Raw genomic sequence first — 16,520 nt, forward strand, 5'->3', positions numbered from 1 at the left:
CCTGTGAGTGCTGAGAAGGATGCTATAAACTGTGCTGATTTGTCTCTGTGTCCTGAGAAGTTAATTGATGCTCAAAAATCTGATTCTGCTCTTGCCTCGCTTTTTGAATTAGTTCGACCATAGTACAAGAATACCTGTGCGCCTCAGATGTATTTTCTCAGAAACGGCATTTTGATGAGAAATCTTCTGAAGACTGGAATGTAGTAAATAAAATCGTAATTCCAGTAGATATACCTCATCAAGATGGTGCCGCGGATGGCCGCCTCGGTGTGGAGCTCTCCAGTGTTTGCACTGTTTTTGTTAATTTGTCCTGTTTTATGTTTATCAAACACAATCAGTTACACCAGGGACGAGCTGCTGAACATTCGGCAGTGCACACCAACTAATCAAGAACCGGATTTTGATTCTCTGGCGTTTTGCGGAACATTATTGTCGGCGGAGCAGCTGCACTGTGGAAACACTACAATACGCGCAAGCGTGGGAAGCGAGCCGGCACGCTCGTCAGGCTGAGACAGCGCGGCTTCAGAACGGCGCTGCCCAGCATCCATCTGGCGAATCTCCGCTCTCTTCCTGACAAAATGGACGAACTACTTCTGCTCACACGCAAAAACAAGAACTTTAACAACTCTGCTGTGCTGTGCTAACATGGCTAAACAAAGCCATTCCGGACAGCGCATTAAACCTACCGGACTTTCAGCTGTACAGAGCAGATCGCGATTCGGAGTCAATGGGCAAAACGTGCAGTGGTGGGACATGCTTTTACATCAACAGAAGGTGGTATACGGATGTAACTGTGTTAAAATAGATGTGTTGTCCTGATGTGGAAGTGCTTTTCATTAACTGTAAGCCGTTTTATTCACCAAGAGAGTTTTCCTCGTTCATTCTCGTCTGTGTTTACATTCCACCGCAAGCACACGTGAATACTGCGCTGCAACAGCTTGCTGATCTGATCACAGAGACAGAACAACAACACCAGGACTCTGTTTTTATCATTCTTGGTGACTTTAATCAGGCAAAACTCACACATGAGCTGCCTAAATTTAAACAGCACATTACATGCCCCACCAGAGGCAATAACATTTTGGACCATTGCTACACCACAATAAAGGATGCCTGTCACTCCGTCGCCAGAACAGCTCTAGGACTCTCCGATCACTGCCTGGTTCATCTTATACCAACCTTCAGGCAAAAACTGAAAACTACTAAGCCAGTATTAAGGACTGTTAAGAGATGGACCAACAACACAGAGCAGGTCTTACAAACCTGTTTTGAATGCACTGACTGGAGTGTTTTTGAAGCTGCAACCACAGACCTGTACGAGCTCACAGAGACTGTAGCATCATACATCAGTTTCTGTGAGGAGTTATGCATCCCTACCAAGACCTACTTATCATTTAACAATGATAAACCATGGTTCATACCAAAACTCAGACAGCTTCGTCAGGCCAAACAGGATGCTTAAAGGAGTGGGGACAGAATCTTGTACAATCAGGCCAGGAACACACTGACAAAGGAGATTGGTGTGGCTAAGAAGAACTATACCAAAAAGCTGCAAAACCAGTTTTCTGCCAATGACCCTGCATCAGTGTGGAGAGGCTTGGAGGATTTTACTAACTACATGACACCGCCCCCCAGCATCGACAGCAATAAACATCTTGCAAACGAGCTGAATATGTTCTACTGTAGATTTGACACCTTTGACCGGACACCTCTCACCCGCCCGGACCATCTCCCTACACAGCCATCAACACCACATCAACACAGCTCGGACCATCTCCCTACACAGCCATCAACACCACATCAACACTGCTCGGACCATCTCCCTACACAGCCATCAACACCACATCAACACAGCCCGGACCATCTCCCTACACAGCCATCAACACCACATCAACACAGCCCGGACCATCTCCCTACACAGCCATCAATACCCCCAGCCATCTTCCTCTCCCCCCCTGCACTTCTGATCAGTGAGGATAATGTGCGTCAGGTCTTCAGTAAACATAAGAAAAGGAAAGCACCAGGCCCAGACGGGGTTTCCCCAGCCTGTCTGAGGACCTGCGCTGACCAGCTGACTCCCATTTTCTCACAGATCTTCAACAGATCACACGAACAGCACAAAGTTCCATCCTGCTTTAAGCGCTTCACTATCATCCCAATCCCGAAAAAGCCAAAGATCACAGGACTCAATGACTACAGACTTGTTGCCTTAACATCTGTGGCCATGAAGTCATTCGAATGTCTGATGCTAGCATATCTGAAGGACATCACTGGACCCCTGCTGGACCCCCTGCAGTTCGCCTATAGAGCAAACCGGTCTGTGGATGATGCAGTCAACATGGGACTGCATTATACCCTACAACATCTGGACAAACCAGGGAACTACGCAAGGATTCTGTTTGTAAACTTCAGTTCTGCCTTTAACACTATCATCCCATCACTGCTCGAGTACAAACTGACCCAGCTCTCTGTTCCTAGCTCTGTCTGTCAATGTATCACCAGCTTTCTGACAGATAGACAGCAGCTAGTCAGAATGGGCAAAATCACATCCGACAGCCGCAGCACTGGTGCCCCCCAGGGATGTGTTCTTTCTCCAATGCTCTTCTCCCTGTACACCAACGACTGCACCGCAAAAGATCCCTCCATCAAACTCATTAGTTTGCAGATGACACTACTGTTATCGGCCTCATCCGGGAAGGGTGACAAGTCTGCATACAGACAGGAGGTGGAGCGGCTGGCTTTATGGTGCAGATACAACAACCTGGAGCTGAACACGCTAAAAACAGTGGAGATGATAGTGGACTTTAGGAGAAAAACCACCCTGCACTCCCCCCCACTCACCATCATGAACCGCACTGTGGCTGCAGTAGAGTCATTCAGGTTTCTGGGCACCACCATCTCTCAGGATCTGAAGTGGGACATTCACATAGACTCTATTGTGAAGAAAGCCCAGCAGATACTGTACTTCCTTCATTAGCCGAGGAAGTTCAACCTGCCACAGGAGCTGCTCGTACAGTTCTACTCACCTGTCATCCAATCCATATTCTGCACTTCAATCACCGTCTGGTTCGGCTCAGCTGCCAAAACAGACCTCCGTAGACTACAGCGAATAGTCCGGACTCCTGAACGAATCACTGGCACTACCCTTCCTACACTTCAAGAACTGTACTCTTCCAGAGTGAGTAAAAGGGCTCCCAAAATCACTCTGGACGCCTCACACCCAGCTTCAGAGCACCAAGCACAAAAACAGCCAGACACAGGAAAAGTTTCTTTCCTCAGGCTATCTACCTTATGAACAGTTAAATATTCCCCTACTGTGCAATAAATATGTGCAATACTTTCTCATACGCACTTGTACACAGCACCTTATATCAATATACAAGGCAATACCTTCTCCATTCGTATTTGTACACAGCACCTTATAACCTGTATATTTATTACAAATCTGTACACACAATTCAACATCCAGATTTTTTGACTAACTGCATCTCTGTTTAATGTGTCTTTTTTTTCATATTTATTCATTTTGTGTTGGTCACTTGTCACTTAATGTACTCTGGAAGCTTCTGTAGCCAAAACAAATTCCTTGTGTGTGTGAAGCACATTTGACAATAAAACTGATTCTGATTATCGAGACATGATTTTAGACTGTGCACACAATGGTTCAGCTGGTCACTTGGGTATTTTAAATAATTTTGCACCATTTTTATTGGCCTGGTTTAAAGCGGGATGTTGCACGATTTTGCAAGACTTGTCATGTTTGTCAAGTTGTTGGAAAACCCAACCAAACTATCCAACCTGCACCACTTTATCCAATTCCGATGGTTTCTGAGCCTTTTGAACACATTTTAATCGACTGTGTAGGACCTCTTCCACGTTCACAATCTGGCTGTAAGTATCTTTTAACGATTATGTGCGCGACTACACGTTTCCCAGAGGCAATTTCTTTGCGTTCTGTAACCACTAGAGCAATCACCAAAGCACTGGTTAAGTTTTCCATGCTCTTTGGTTTGCCCTAAATTCTTCAGAGTGATCAAGGAACAAATTTTACATCTCAAACGTTTTCTCAAGTACTAAAATGACTCGGTATAAAACATAACGTCTCCACTGCGTATCATACAGAAAGTTAAGGTGCTTTGGAGAGGTTTCATCAGACTTTAAAGTCTATGTTGCGTACATACTGTTTTGAGCTCGAGAGAGATTGGGAGGAAGGACCTCCGTGGTTACTTTTTGCTTCACGAGAGGTGATTCAAGAATCACTAGGGTTTAGCCCTGCAGAGCTCGTGTTTGGATACAATTTGCACGGTCCTTTGGCCGTATTGAAAAAGAAGTGGCTCTCTGATTAAAAAAGCACCACTGTTCCTGAGTATTTTTCACAGTTTCGTACATGTTTATACAGAGTGCATGAATTGGCAAAGCAAAATCTTGAAAAATCACAAGAAAAGATGAAAAATTGGTTCGACAAGAAAGTGAGAGAACGAAGTTTTAGCCCTGGTGACAAAGTTTTGGTGTTATTGCCAGTGTCTGGTGGGTCATTGCAAGCTCGTTATAGTGGCCCTTACGAGATCAAAAGGAAACTGTCAGATCGAGATTATGTTATCCATACGCCTGATCGTCGAAAAAGTCTAAGATTTTGTCATGTAAACATGATTAAACACTTTTCTTAATTATAGGGTGATGGCATTCTGAATGAAAAACGCTCCAAGTATTTTCCAACGGCTCGTTAACACTATGTTGGCTGGTGTTCCAAATTGCGAAGCGTACCTGGACGATGTAGTGTTATATAGTTCCACATGGCAAGAGCACATGAGTTTACTTCGACAAGTTTTTAATCGATTGGCAGAAGCTAAGCTTACCGTTAACTTGGCCAAATGTGAATTTGGTAAAGCCACTATTGATTACCTGTGAAAAGTAATTGGTAATGGTTTCTTGAAAACGATGCGTAATTCTAATCAGCATGTTATGTGCTGGAGTGTTTTTTTGCAGCCCTACAACCTTGACATTAAGCATGTACGAGGTTGTGACAATGTGGTGGCTGATGCACTGTCCCAGGAGGAATAAGTGCGTAAGGTGCATGACATGGTGTTCAGGAAATGGTTTTTAAATATGGTGTTTTTGGTGGTGATTGTAACACTTTTGGGGATGAAGGTGTTACATGTCCATGTATTTATTATTTATGTTACTTTGTCACTCTTTAGTGTTTTGTTGCTGTTTGTGTTTTGATTAAGTTGATTCCTCCGCACCTGCATACCATTGACCGCCGGCGATTTAAGAGCTCGTGCAGCAGCACTTCAGAGACAGGGATTTAAGCGGCCGTCCAGACGTGGAGTTGTGCTCCTTTTGTGTTCAGCCTTCATTTATTGTGTTTTCACCCCACACTTTGTTTACATTTGGTTATTCAATTCAGTTAATAAAACCCCTAGACCAATCCGTTTGTGTTTTTCCCTTCATTTAATATTGTGACCGTGGTCGTAACAGGAAAACTATGGCATATTATTCAAAGATACATCTACCTTAGTTCTAACATTTTAAGAGATTGTATTTCATTCATATACATTGATTTCTCTTTGTCTCTATGAAATTGTACATCTAGCAGGATGTCCCCGAGGCGAGCACATGACCCAAGTAGAGGAGTCATTCAAAAGAGTCTTGTTGAGTAATTGAGCAATTGAGCAATTAGTTGAGTTTTCCTGCTATGTTAATGTACAAAATACACCTGATTTAACGTCCACAAACCGGGATTGAAGCTTCTGCTTTTATAATTGTTCTGACACGCAGCTGTGCTAATGAAGTGAATCACTATAATTCATTACACACACGTTCTATTTTAAAACATTTTAAACTTGTAAAACTCTTTACGTCACGTTTGATGATGATTGATGATCCTAGCAAACTGAACAGACCTTTTATTCACGGTTGCTTTGCGCACGTCTGGTCTTGTTGATATGATTATATGCATTACTACAGAGACATGTTAATGCACGCAGCTGTCAATCAATATTGGTGGGCAGGGGGACCGCACTCCTACGTCAAGTTGCGGTCAATCTGAAAACCGCTCCAATTGGTCCACCGTTTTTATGTTGTTAAATTTGAAAAAAAAGTACTGGGTGTGTTTATTTCACACCCATATTGACAGTTTATACACTATACTTACACACATTTCTGTCCAAACAGCTTGAAAAGTAGATTTTTCACCATAGATGCCCTTTAAATCATTTACTAAGTTGGCTGAAGGGTACCCGAAACATCTGCGGCCAAAGTATTAGTCAAAACAATCAAAATCAATTGCCGCTCTTATCCTGATGGTATAAGCCCTCTAGCCAGTTCAATGACCCAAAAGAGACAATTTGGCGCTTGACCAAGATTTCAGATTCAACTCGTGTTGATCTGTTTTTTCCCTTGGAAACTGTTGATTATAAGTTGCTTTGCAAAAAAAGCTTAGTTTATGCATTCTATATGGAGCATAGTGTGTGTGAAAGAGAGAGACTTGAAAATGTCTGTAAAAATTCTAATAACCAGCTCAGCTCTCAGAACATAGAAAGCATAGTAAGTGTATTTATGCACTCACACTATAATCTGCTGTTTTACTCCATAGAACCAGGGGCGCCTCCAAGGGGTTACACGGCCACCCCTCTGTAAACTCTGGCCACGCCTGTGGCCACCCCAATATGATTTTGCTGTTGACATTATTAACTTAAATGTATTTACGTAAATTCGCAATATTTCAATAAATAAATAAATATCCCTCTGAATAATCTGGTCTTCCATACCATCTTGAAAAGCATCCCCATCTGAGTTCCGTTTTCACCCTGCCATCGTCTTTAATACTGTTGTCAAACTCACATCTCTGTTCTGTCTCCTCTGTGACAACTACTTTGTGTATCACCATCACACTGTGTATCACCACCACTTGTTTACCCAAGACATTGTGCTAAATATATAAAGTCTAAACATCACTACGTAATGTTGATCTTTACCTAAGCATTTATATATAACCATTAATAAGCAAAGTTTCATACAGTGGAGTATTTCAAACAGTGCATATTAAATATACATTATTATTTGAATATAAAGGTATATGAAATGAAATATTCCATTTTGTGTCCTCTTTGTGAGATGGAAATATTGTAATCCATGCGTCTGTCTGTCTGAGATGATGTAGATTAGAAGGACTGTTGATTAGGTCATGAACCAGTTTTGCAAGTTCTGGCCTCTTAACACTAGAATTACTGATTTTTTTTGGTGCAAGTCCCGAGGTGTTATTTACCCCTTCTGAGATGTTCACACTTCAGCTTGATTTTCCTCCTGCTTTTGTTGTCCAAACCACCCATTACCTATGAGCCTGGCACATTTGATTTCTCAGAGTAGCTCAGATGTAAGGCAGGGCAAACCTCTGTGTGTGATATGGAAACATTCAGAAATGCCTGCCATATCTGTACAAAATATCCCACACATTGACTGACCTGCAAATATTAAAGACACACATTTACATTATATGAAAACATGTTTGTTTAATTTATAAAAAAAAAAAAAAAAATAGTGTGAAAACAGAATGAAAAGTTTCTAATACAATGACATGAATAACATGAGAACTAGCTAGCACATCAAATAATGTGAACACATCAAATAATAAAAACAGAAATATCATAAGCTGAGTGAAGTTATGGCTCATGGTCATTTCATTTTCATTGGCCATCAATGAATTATAATATAACACCACCAATATATATATATATATATGTAGGAGATATTGTAGCAGATATTAAGGACTGCGTGAATGGGGGCAGTATGGGTGGAAAGGCAGGGGCAGATGAATCAAACCTGTTGAACTAGAGATTTAGGTTATTTGCCCCTCACATTCCCCACAAACAGGGGACACCCAGGCATAATGATTGAAATCAGATGAGACAAATTTGCTGCTATCTCCGACAGATCTCCGAAGAACTGTGCTGAGAGTTTCAATCCAGGAGAACACTGGACCATAGATGAACAGCTGTTCCCTACCAAGGTTCGTTGTTTGTTGACCAAATATGTCTGCAATACATCTTACTTGGGAAAGGACTCCAATCGTCAGAAGGAAGAGAGGCTGGCAGAGAACATGGTCATAAATCTGATGGAACCATTTTTGTATGATGGGAGAAATGTATAACAACACTGCGGCCACCCCATATGGGTCTGTTTAAATAAGCTTCTGTAAAGAACAGACCTTTAAGATTCACTTTGTGTGATATCAATAAAAAGTGGGCATGAACAACTATTTTCTCTGTTAAAATGAGAAGCAGCTTGGACCCAGAAGCAGTATTCCATATGTAAAGACTTAACAGGCAGATTAGCTTTGTCTGATCTTTTAACATTAGACTGCAAAAAATGATGACCTTTTTTTTACAAAACTATATTAAAATAGACCAGAACAATTAAACTTGAATAGCCTATTTTGAATGGGCTACTTGATTCATTAACTAATGAAATTATAAGTATTTTTTTCTTTTATTTCTGATCAACTATTATGGCCCGTTTCCACTGAGTGGTATGGTACGGTATGGTTCGGTATGCTTTTAAGGCTATTTCCACTGTCAAAAGGTACCTAAAAGTAAACTGTACTGTACCACTTTTTGGGTACCCTTTGCAAAGGGTACCTAGCACAACAAAAGGGAACCAAAAGGTGGAGCTAGACATGCAGCTGAACACTAATGGTTTACAGAGATGACAGAGACTGCACTTTTTTGAAATATACAGCTGAGACATTACACCGTAATAATATATACATATAATAACTAGCCATGTTCATGAGGCTTAAACAAACCTTGCCGTCGTCTTGATGAACAGCCACAAAGCCAAGAAGAAGAGCAGAATAAACCCTGTGCCCCATAGTTGTTTACAAGACTGTGTAAATTGCGAGCAGTTTCACTTTGTCGAGAGAGTTCGCTGTGCATCTATATTTGAAATAACGAACTTCTTGAGCTGATCATAATAGCGTGCATTTAAGTATTGAAGTGCTTCTGACATCCTTTCAGAAACAGACAAACGTGAGAGTGAAGCACAAAAAAAAAAAGGAGAAACCCAACAAAACAAAGCAGCAAATGATTTTTTTCAGCAACTTAAAACATGAACAAACTGCCATGTTTAACTATTATCATCACCTTTTGGACTATTATGAACTGGGAACATGTGCTGCTGAAGATTAAAGATACAGGTGAGAGGTTTGCACTGACTGTAGGCTATTTGTTGCGTGTTGTTTTTGAACCCAAATAAGAACTAAATGTATGCTGTGTGGAGTCTTTCTAGAATTGGTAACATATCAGAGACTGTAAGGGTCTGTATGTGTTCATATATGTTGCAATTATTTATTTTATGTAATTGCAGATGTTACGGTAGGCTATATCACTCTATCATTGATCTGCTGTTATAATTTAATCCTATTTATAGAAAGGTAAGTAATGAACATTTAGACACAAGTATTTTTTGTATAAAGCATCTGTTTTGTGAGAAGTGCTTATATGATATGTGAACGGCCCGTATGGCTTTACTCTGACATTTCCTTGAGCGAGAATGACGTTGACTGAAACTTTCTTTCATTCACCACGCCCGCCCAAAGGTACCATTGGTAGCCTTCTGGCAGTGGAAACGCAAGCCTGATGAAGGTGACCCGTACCATACTGTACCACTTGGAGAAAACGAGGCCATTAGGTCTACAGACTTTATTCTGTTTTAACATGTATGTGGTTTAAAAAAACATATTAATCAAACAAATATTTTAGAACTATATTAAATCAAATATGGTAAATTAAAAATATATGGGGCGGCGTGGTGGCACAGTGGGTGGGTAGCGATGTCGCCTCACAGCAAGAAGGTTGCTGGTTCGAGCCTCAGCTGGGTCAGTTGGCATTTCTGTGGCAGTTGTTTAATTTTATAATAGAAGAATCTTTGCTAAAACATTTCAGCAAACTTTACAGGCTATTTTTATAGTAATAAAAAAACTACTAAAAGTTTTCTTTTGACTGTTTTTCAAATCCATAATGTGTTTGTTGGTTTGTGCTGTTTGGTAAATAAAATGTATTAATATTATTTAAAACAGTTACAGTGCTAACAGGCCACTGCTTAAATATGTATATTTATGCAATATCAAGGGCTAAATTAGAATTCTGTTTTAAATAAACACTGTTTTATTTAACTTTCTATTTATCAAAGAATCCTTCAAAACTAGTTTTCAGCACTGATAATAAAATACCATTATTAATAATTAAGCACATGATTGATGGATAGATGAATTGTATTGGCTGGTGAAAAGTCAACATCGTCATAAACATGTATATTAACATTACAATTGCCCCTATTCTGTATTTTCAATTAGACAGTGTTTTTGGTTTATTTTAGTATGTATTAATATGAAATCAGTTCTCGCACAGGTATCTTTAAACTAATCGCAACCAACTTTTATTTTTTTATAAATTAAACAGTATATCATCAGTATTATTTACTTATTTAACATAACCTGACACTTTTAAGTGTGGAATGTCTAAATTTATCTTATATTATTGGTTGTAAATCTTATAGTCTACTCTCAATTGTCTCAACTATTTCCATATCTATTACTGGGCATTTTAAGCTGTGTTATCCAATCTCAGAAGAGGTAATATAGTTGATAGAAATAAAAAAAAATCCAAACCTTTTTTAAATAATTTTTTATTTACAAAATGTATTAAAATTCTTTGTACAACGACTCACTATCAGGGCTCAGAAAACAACACCCACGCATGCATGTCATACATCAGTCTGTCATTGGTTCAGGTCTCAGGGCTTTGAGTTTTACAGTTTAGGAACAAGTCAAAATATGAAAGTTGAAACCCACTTTCTACTCACCCTCTAAATCTAATAGAAGTTGCAGAGCTTTACTTGGCAATCACAAGGTTTCGCATGCAGATAGAAAATTTGAGAATTTTTTTTTAAAAACCCTGTCTAGAGGGTTCATTTAGATTTTCTACATTTAAAAGCATTTCACTATAAAACTATCTGTCCACAGTCACAAGATCAGTGATATCCTCGGTCCCATGGAGTCACAGTTTATTTTCTTTCCCTCAAGCAAAATGTGCTGAGCTTCCCGTTAGCTCCTTTTATAAATCTCTAGTAAATGTTAATCCTAGTCGTTTTGTCTAAGTAATTCACCAAACACTAATACTTATCAAATAAAACTAAATGTCAATGCTTGATTTCATGTGTGACATATATAACCGTGAGGTAATCAAATACTAGCCTACATCATAAAAAGCCATGTCCTTTTGTGGACTGCGGTTTATCTACATTAGTGTGACCTTATAGCTTTATAGCTTAAGTTCCATGTATAGTATGCTGTGATAATTACAAAAACTTGGAAGTTCACATCCATAAATACAAGTCTAATGTGATTTAATAAAATTGTGTCTGTGTGTGATTTTTTTTTTTTTTTTTTGAGCTAACATGTGAAAAGACAATTGTTAGGGGTCTTATAGCTTCTAAGCTTCCAGCTTAAGTTCTGAGAAATATATATCAGACAAAAGAAATGCACACCATAAACTGCAACATATCCAATTTTTCTGTAATTAAAGTAACCATAATCTGCTAATAAATACACTTATTGAAGGAATGATAACGCAAATTTACATTATTACAAGCATTTCACCAGGCTCAGAAACTTTTATGAAATCGATCAGCTCTATTGGCGTGCTAAGATTGCAAGTAATGGCTTTATTTCTCATTTTTATGAAAGTGTGTGTGTGTGTGTGGGTGTGTTAGTGTGTATATACACACAGTTGAAGAGTTATTAGCCCTCCTGTTAAATTTTTATTCTTTTATATTTTCCCAACTTCTGTTTAACAGATTTTTTCAACACATTTTAAAAACATCATAGTTTTAATAACTCATTTCTAATAACTGATTACTTTTATCTTTGCCATGAAGAGAGTACATAATATTTTACTAGATATTTTTCAAGACACTAGTATTCACAGCCTGATCTCATGAGAAAATGCAAGTATTTTATGTTTTGTCAGTTTAGTGGCTAATTCGTACGAATTCGTATGAGTTCAGTCGTATGAAATTGTACAATTTTAAAGAGGCGTGGCACCTAACCCCACCCCTAAACCCAACCGTCATTAGGGGATGAGTAAATCGTACTAAATTGTACAAATTAGATCGTACAAATTCATATGAATTAGCTACTAAATAAAAAAGGTACGAATTGCCATGAGATTGTGTTGGTATTCAGCTTAAAATGCAGTTTAAAGGCTTTACTAGGTTAATTAGGTTAACGAGACAAGTTAGGGCAATTAGGCAGATCATTGCATTACAATGGTTTTGTAGTCAAGTGAAAAAAAAAAGATATTGCTTAAGAGGGCTAATACCCTAAAAAAAAACTAAAAAAAACTTTTTATTCTAGCCAAAATAAAATAAATAAGACACTGTCAAGAAGAAATAAAATATGTTTGGTAATACTGTGTTGCTCTGTGAAAAATTGTAATACTGTGTTGCTCTGTGGGAAATATTTTAACAAAACAAGAAAGAAAATTCACAGGAGGGAATATTATATATATATATATATATATATATATATATATATATATATATATATATATATATATATATATATATATATATATATATATATATATTGTGTGTTTGTGTTTATATATATGATGATGTCATTCAGTTGGTTTGTGTGACAGGAGTGATGCAAAGTTTCTGTGATGAGTTTGCATCAGTGTGATACTCTGAATATTCTGTAAGGCACTGAAGAATTCCAATTCCAATTTATTCCCAAATCTTGCGACAGTCGCAGTCTTAGATTAGCATGCTGGAGAATGATGTGCATGGAGAGAGTGTAGGGCGTAAGTGACGCCTCATGAAGATCCAGCTGTCTCTGGAAGGGTGTCTTTGTCTTTATCATAACACCATGCTGCCCATCTGGAAAAGACACACATAAAATGAAAACTTTTACTGTTTTGATGTTGTTTGTACATTTTTTTGTCTGAGCCAATTGTTACATAATTAAAACATTTATTTCAGTCATAGTACAAATATGACCGATATTATTCCACTGCTCGGCAAAGTGCAGTTTGATGAAAGAGAGTGTTCAAACATAACACTGTTGCACTATTGACTCAATTATCTGAAATTAACTATATTGCAAAGAAAAGCACAATCTCCAGCCTTTAAACACGCGCACACACACACACACATGCACATACACAGACAGAGAGAGCCATCATGAATACATTACCATTAGATTTTAACACTCTCTGTTCCATAAACGTTGTAGCCTTCTCTGTATGTGGCAAAGTTTTGGGTGTTGGCTGGTGGTGCTGGCTTATAGTTTTGGGTATTTTTTTCAAGTTTCAGCCGTTTAGCTTCTGCACGTGACTTGTAACAGAACTCTATCAAAGCCACCATCATGGCAAGCCCTAGTCCACCAACCAGTATATAGAAGACACCAGCAACATTGCTCAGGCTCAGTGCACTTGTCTTGTCCTAAGAGAAGCAAGGGACATAGTTAGCATTTCTTGCAGTGGTAACAATTTGAAAAAACACACAATACAGCAGTTAACATGATCTAACAAGGATAGAAAATAAATTTCTACTTCTTACAGATGAATCTAGATTCATGTGACGAAGGTATTAAGCCAATTTTTATCTATTCCTAAAGCTCTAGATAAATGTAAGTTAAAGAGAATGAAGTCAATTAGGACCATAACTGGTGAATGTAGATGCTTCCTCTAACCTGATCTTCTCATTGGCTTCTTCATGTATCTGAGGAAGCTGGTCAGTTACATACAGGTCAGACCTCTGACTTAATAATCTTTCTTTAAAAACTGCCTTTTACAACTTTTAACTTCTTATTTTGACATATTTTCTATAACAGAGTACTGAATTTAAAATCAGTTTGAATCATTCTGCTGCAGTTTACTCCCGCCCCAGACTTGTCAATTGAAATGTGTTCATAAGCATTACATTGTTTGCTGTTTATTTACTTTACATAGGCTACTCTTTTAATTTTTTTTTACAATTAGTTTTGTCTGTTATAACAAAACTCCCAGTTATAAACAACACTAGTCAAACTTTACTGCTCTAAAGAATGTTATGATGGAACTATTCATCACAAGAAAAAAATGTTTAACAAGGTTCAGTAATTTAACAGACCTTTTACGAAATAAATAACAACAAATATACATCATTTAATTAAAAGTTTGGTGAATAAAAACTGCAGCATAATGGATGCTGATAAAATATGCAAGAAAGACTATTGATATACAAAAACTCTAAAACATTTTATCAATTTTCCTTTTCAGTTCCTCAATATCAGTTTTACATTTGTTTCTATGTGTGTGTAGATAGATAGAGAGAGAGAGAGAAAGAGAGAGGGAGAGAGTCTTAAAAGTACCCTGATGATTTGATATGATGGAAGAAAACTGTAGACCACACGCCATTGTTTCCTTATCTGTGGCCATAAGTCATTACATCTACACAGTGTTAAATCAAGAACATTTTGTCCTTTGTAAATGAACAATATGTCAAAATGCAATTTTCTGAATCAGTACAAAAGACCTGCAGCGACTGACCTTACTTCCCGAGTCCTTGGTTCCACATTCACCCTTATCGTACCACCATTTGTTTTTCAGCTTGGCTAAGATGCCTTGTTCACTGAGTTTCAATACTGCAAGGTTTACAGGAGTTCTTCACGTGGGAAATAACATAAATAACATTATATTATGTTATTTTATGTTATTCAAGTCTTAACTACTTCATACTTTACAAAGCGATAAAGCAGGGCTCCTGGCTATTTTCAACACACATGTGGCAGGCATTCTGACTAGTACCTTCCATTCACCAGGGCTAATCTAGTGTGCCAGGACCTACCCGTATCGCTTTGAGTAATCGGCATACACTGTTAAGGGAAGAACGGGCAGGTTTCTGAAGAGATTGTCTGCGAGGCTATAAAAGCAGGGAAGCTTCTTCCTTAATTTTATCATCTGAGAAATGGATCTCCATTGGAACCCTCGACTGACTGACAGACCATTGAAAAATTACCAGTAGTATTTTGAACAAGCTGAGGAGAGTTGACGTTAAGACTCTGTGGACTGATTTTAGGCAAATAATACAAAGTAACCAAACAAGCAAACACACATACAAAGCTGGTAAACAAGACTGTACACAAAACAATGAATGTATTAACTGAATCAGACATTGTGTGTACCAGTGTGCTGGAGTTAAGCAAACCAGTGGTCACTTACACAATGCATAAGGCCTTGTGAAATCACTAGCTTTGAGTACTTTAAAGGACATTCGCAATAGTTGCTAAAGAAGCAGTAACTACTGTAAATGATCTACTTGACCTGGCAGTCATTTTAGTAGTACTTAGAATAACGCTACCTGATGTTTCTCATGACACCCTGACGTCAACATGAAATCAAAGTAGACCTTTTTTCATATGCCTTATTGTGGATAATTATACAGCAAAAATGACCTTTGCAATCTTTTTTTTCCACATGCAAGAACTTCATGATTAAATGTCTTTAAATGTTTTTTTCTTACAAATAAAAGTGCATTTTACAAAAATCTGCTTCAATAATTTCATGTTTAATTCACTGTTCTCTATAAGTATTGAGATCATCAATAACCCTAATGCAGTTATCTTTTTGAACATTACATTTGATTTAGAAATTCAAGTCTTCTGTTAATGTTAACTTTAAAACTTTTGCTAATCTGTCTGCATTATTATTCTTTTTAACAACTGCTCAATTTAATTCTTTTTTTTCTTTTTACCACGAGAGAAAGCTGTGTCATCACTTCTTTACATAAAATAGTTTTTATTACCGCAGTGGCCCTAATAGTTATTTTAGCCAGGTGCAGAGATGTTGAGTAACAGTGTAATTGTCCTCGGAGTGTTTCAAGCAAAGGAGCTGGAAAAGCATCCACAACCAGGTTGCTGGCGCCAAAAGGGGAAAGTTTTGTCTGACTCATGATGACTGTTGCAGGTAGTATAACATGGGTATTCTCTTGGTTTTCTCTCTTTTTGTTCTGTGTTTTTATTTGTACAGCTGGGTCCAGACATGACAAATGGGAATTTCAAATCACTGCAATCTGCAAAAACAGAAAACTTGAAAAGTGGTTATGAAAACATCCACAGACAGGGGGTACAATTCTGTTGACTATACTGAAAACCTGCTCAGTAACAATTAGAACAGGCCCCACTTTTAGGAAGTATAAAATGTCAGAAAGTCACAAGAAAATTTAAATCAGAATTTTTGGTCTAACTGAGCATTGTTCATGTACTGTGTGATGTACTTCATTTTGGGCTGATATACTGGATTCTGGGTGCCAGAAGTTGGTTGACTATATATAATATAGATGCACAAACAATGGCCATGGAAGTAAATATTCAGTTTAGTAATTTTAACTAAAGTTTTAAGTATTTCAGTTTAAAGATAAAACTATTCATACTATGTTGTACTACTTTCCTGTAAAAAAAGAACACAGAACTGCTACAATAT

The 16,520-nt window shown here is 38.0% G+C and overlaps 1 protein-coding gene across 3 annotated transcripts in view; it reads right to left on the reverse strand.

The window, feature by feature from the left end:
• Window positions 1–12,636: 12,636 nt before the first annotated feature.
• The window catches only part of gria3b (glutamate receptor, ionotropic, AMPA 3b), a 438,221-nt gene continuing 434,337 nt past the window's right edge, over window positions 12,637–16,520 (reverse strand). Inside the window, exons 14-16 of one of the 3 annotated variants that reach the window (XM_056472279.1) lie at window positions 14,589–14,703; window positions 13,253–13,500; window positions 12,637–12,936 (exon numbers count right to left, since the gene is read on the reverse strand). In XM_056472279.1, the coding sequence (XP_056328254.1) occupies window positions 13,255–13,500; window positions 14,589–14,703 (361 nt within the window). In that variant the 3' untranslated portion in view covers window positions 12,637–12,936; window positions 13,253–13,254. Of the gene's footprint in view, window positions 12,937–13,252; window positions 13,501–14,567; window positions 14,704–16,520 lie in introns of those variants that run through there. The other 2 variants (XM_056472278.1, XM_056472280.1) reach the window with 2 other exon arrangements.

This window comes from Danio aesculapii, chromosome 14 (genome assembly GCF_903798145.1).
Source record: "Danio aesculapii chromosome 14, fDanAes4.1, whole genome shotgun sequence".
Classification (NCBI taxonomy): Eukaryota; Metazoa; Chordata; class Actinopteri; order Cypriniformes; family Danionidae; genus Danio; species Danio aesculapii.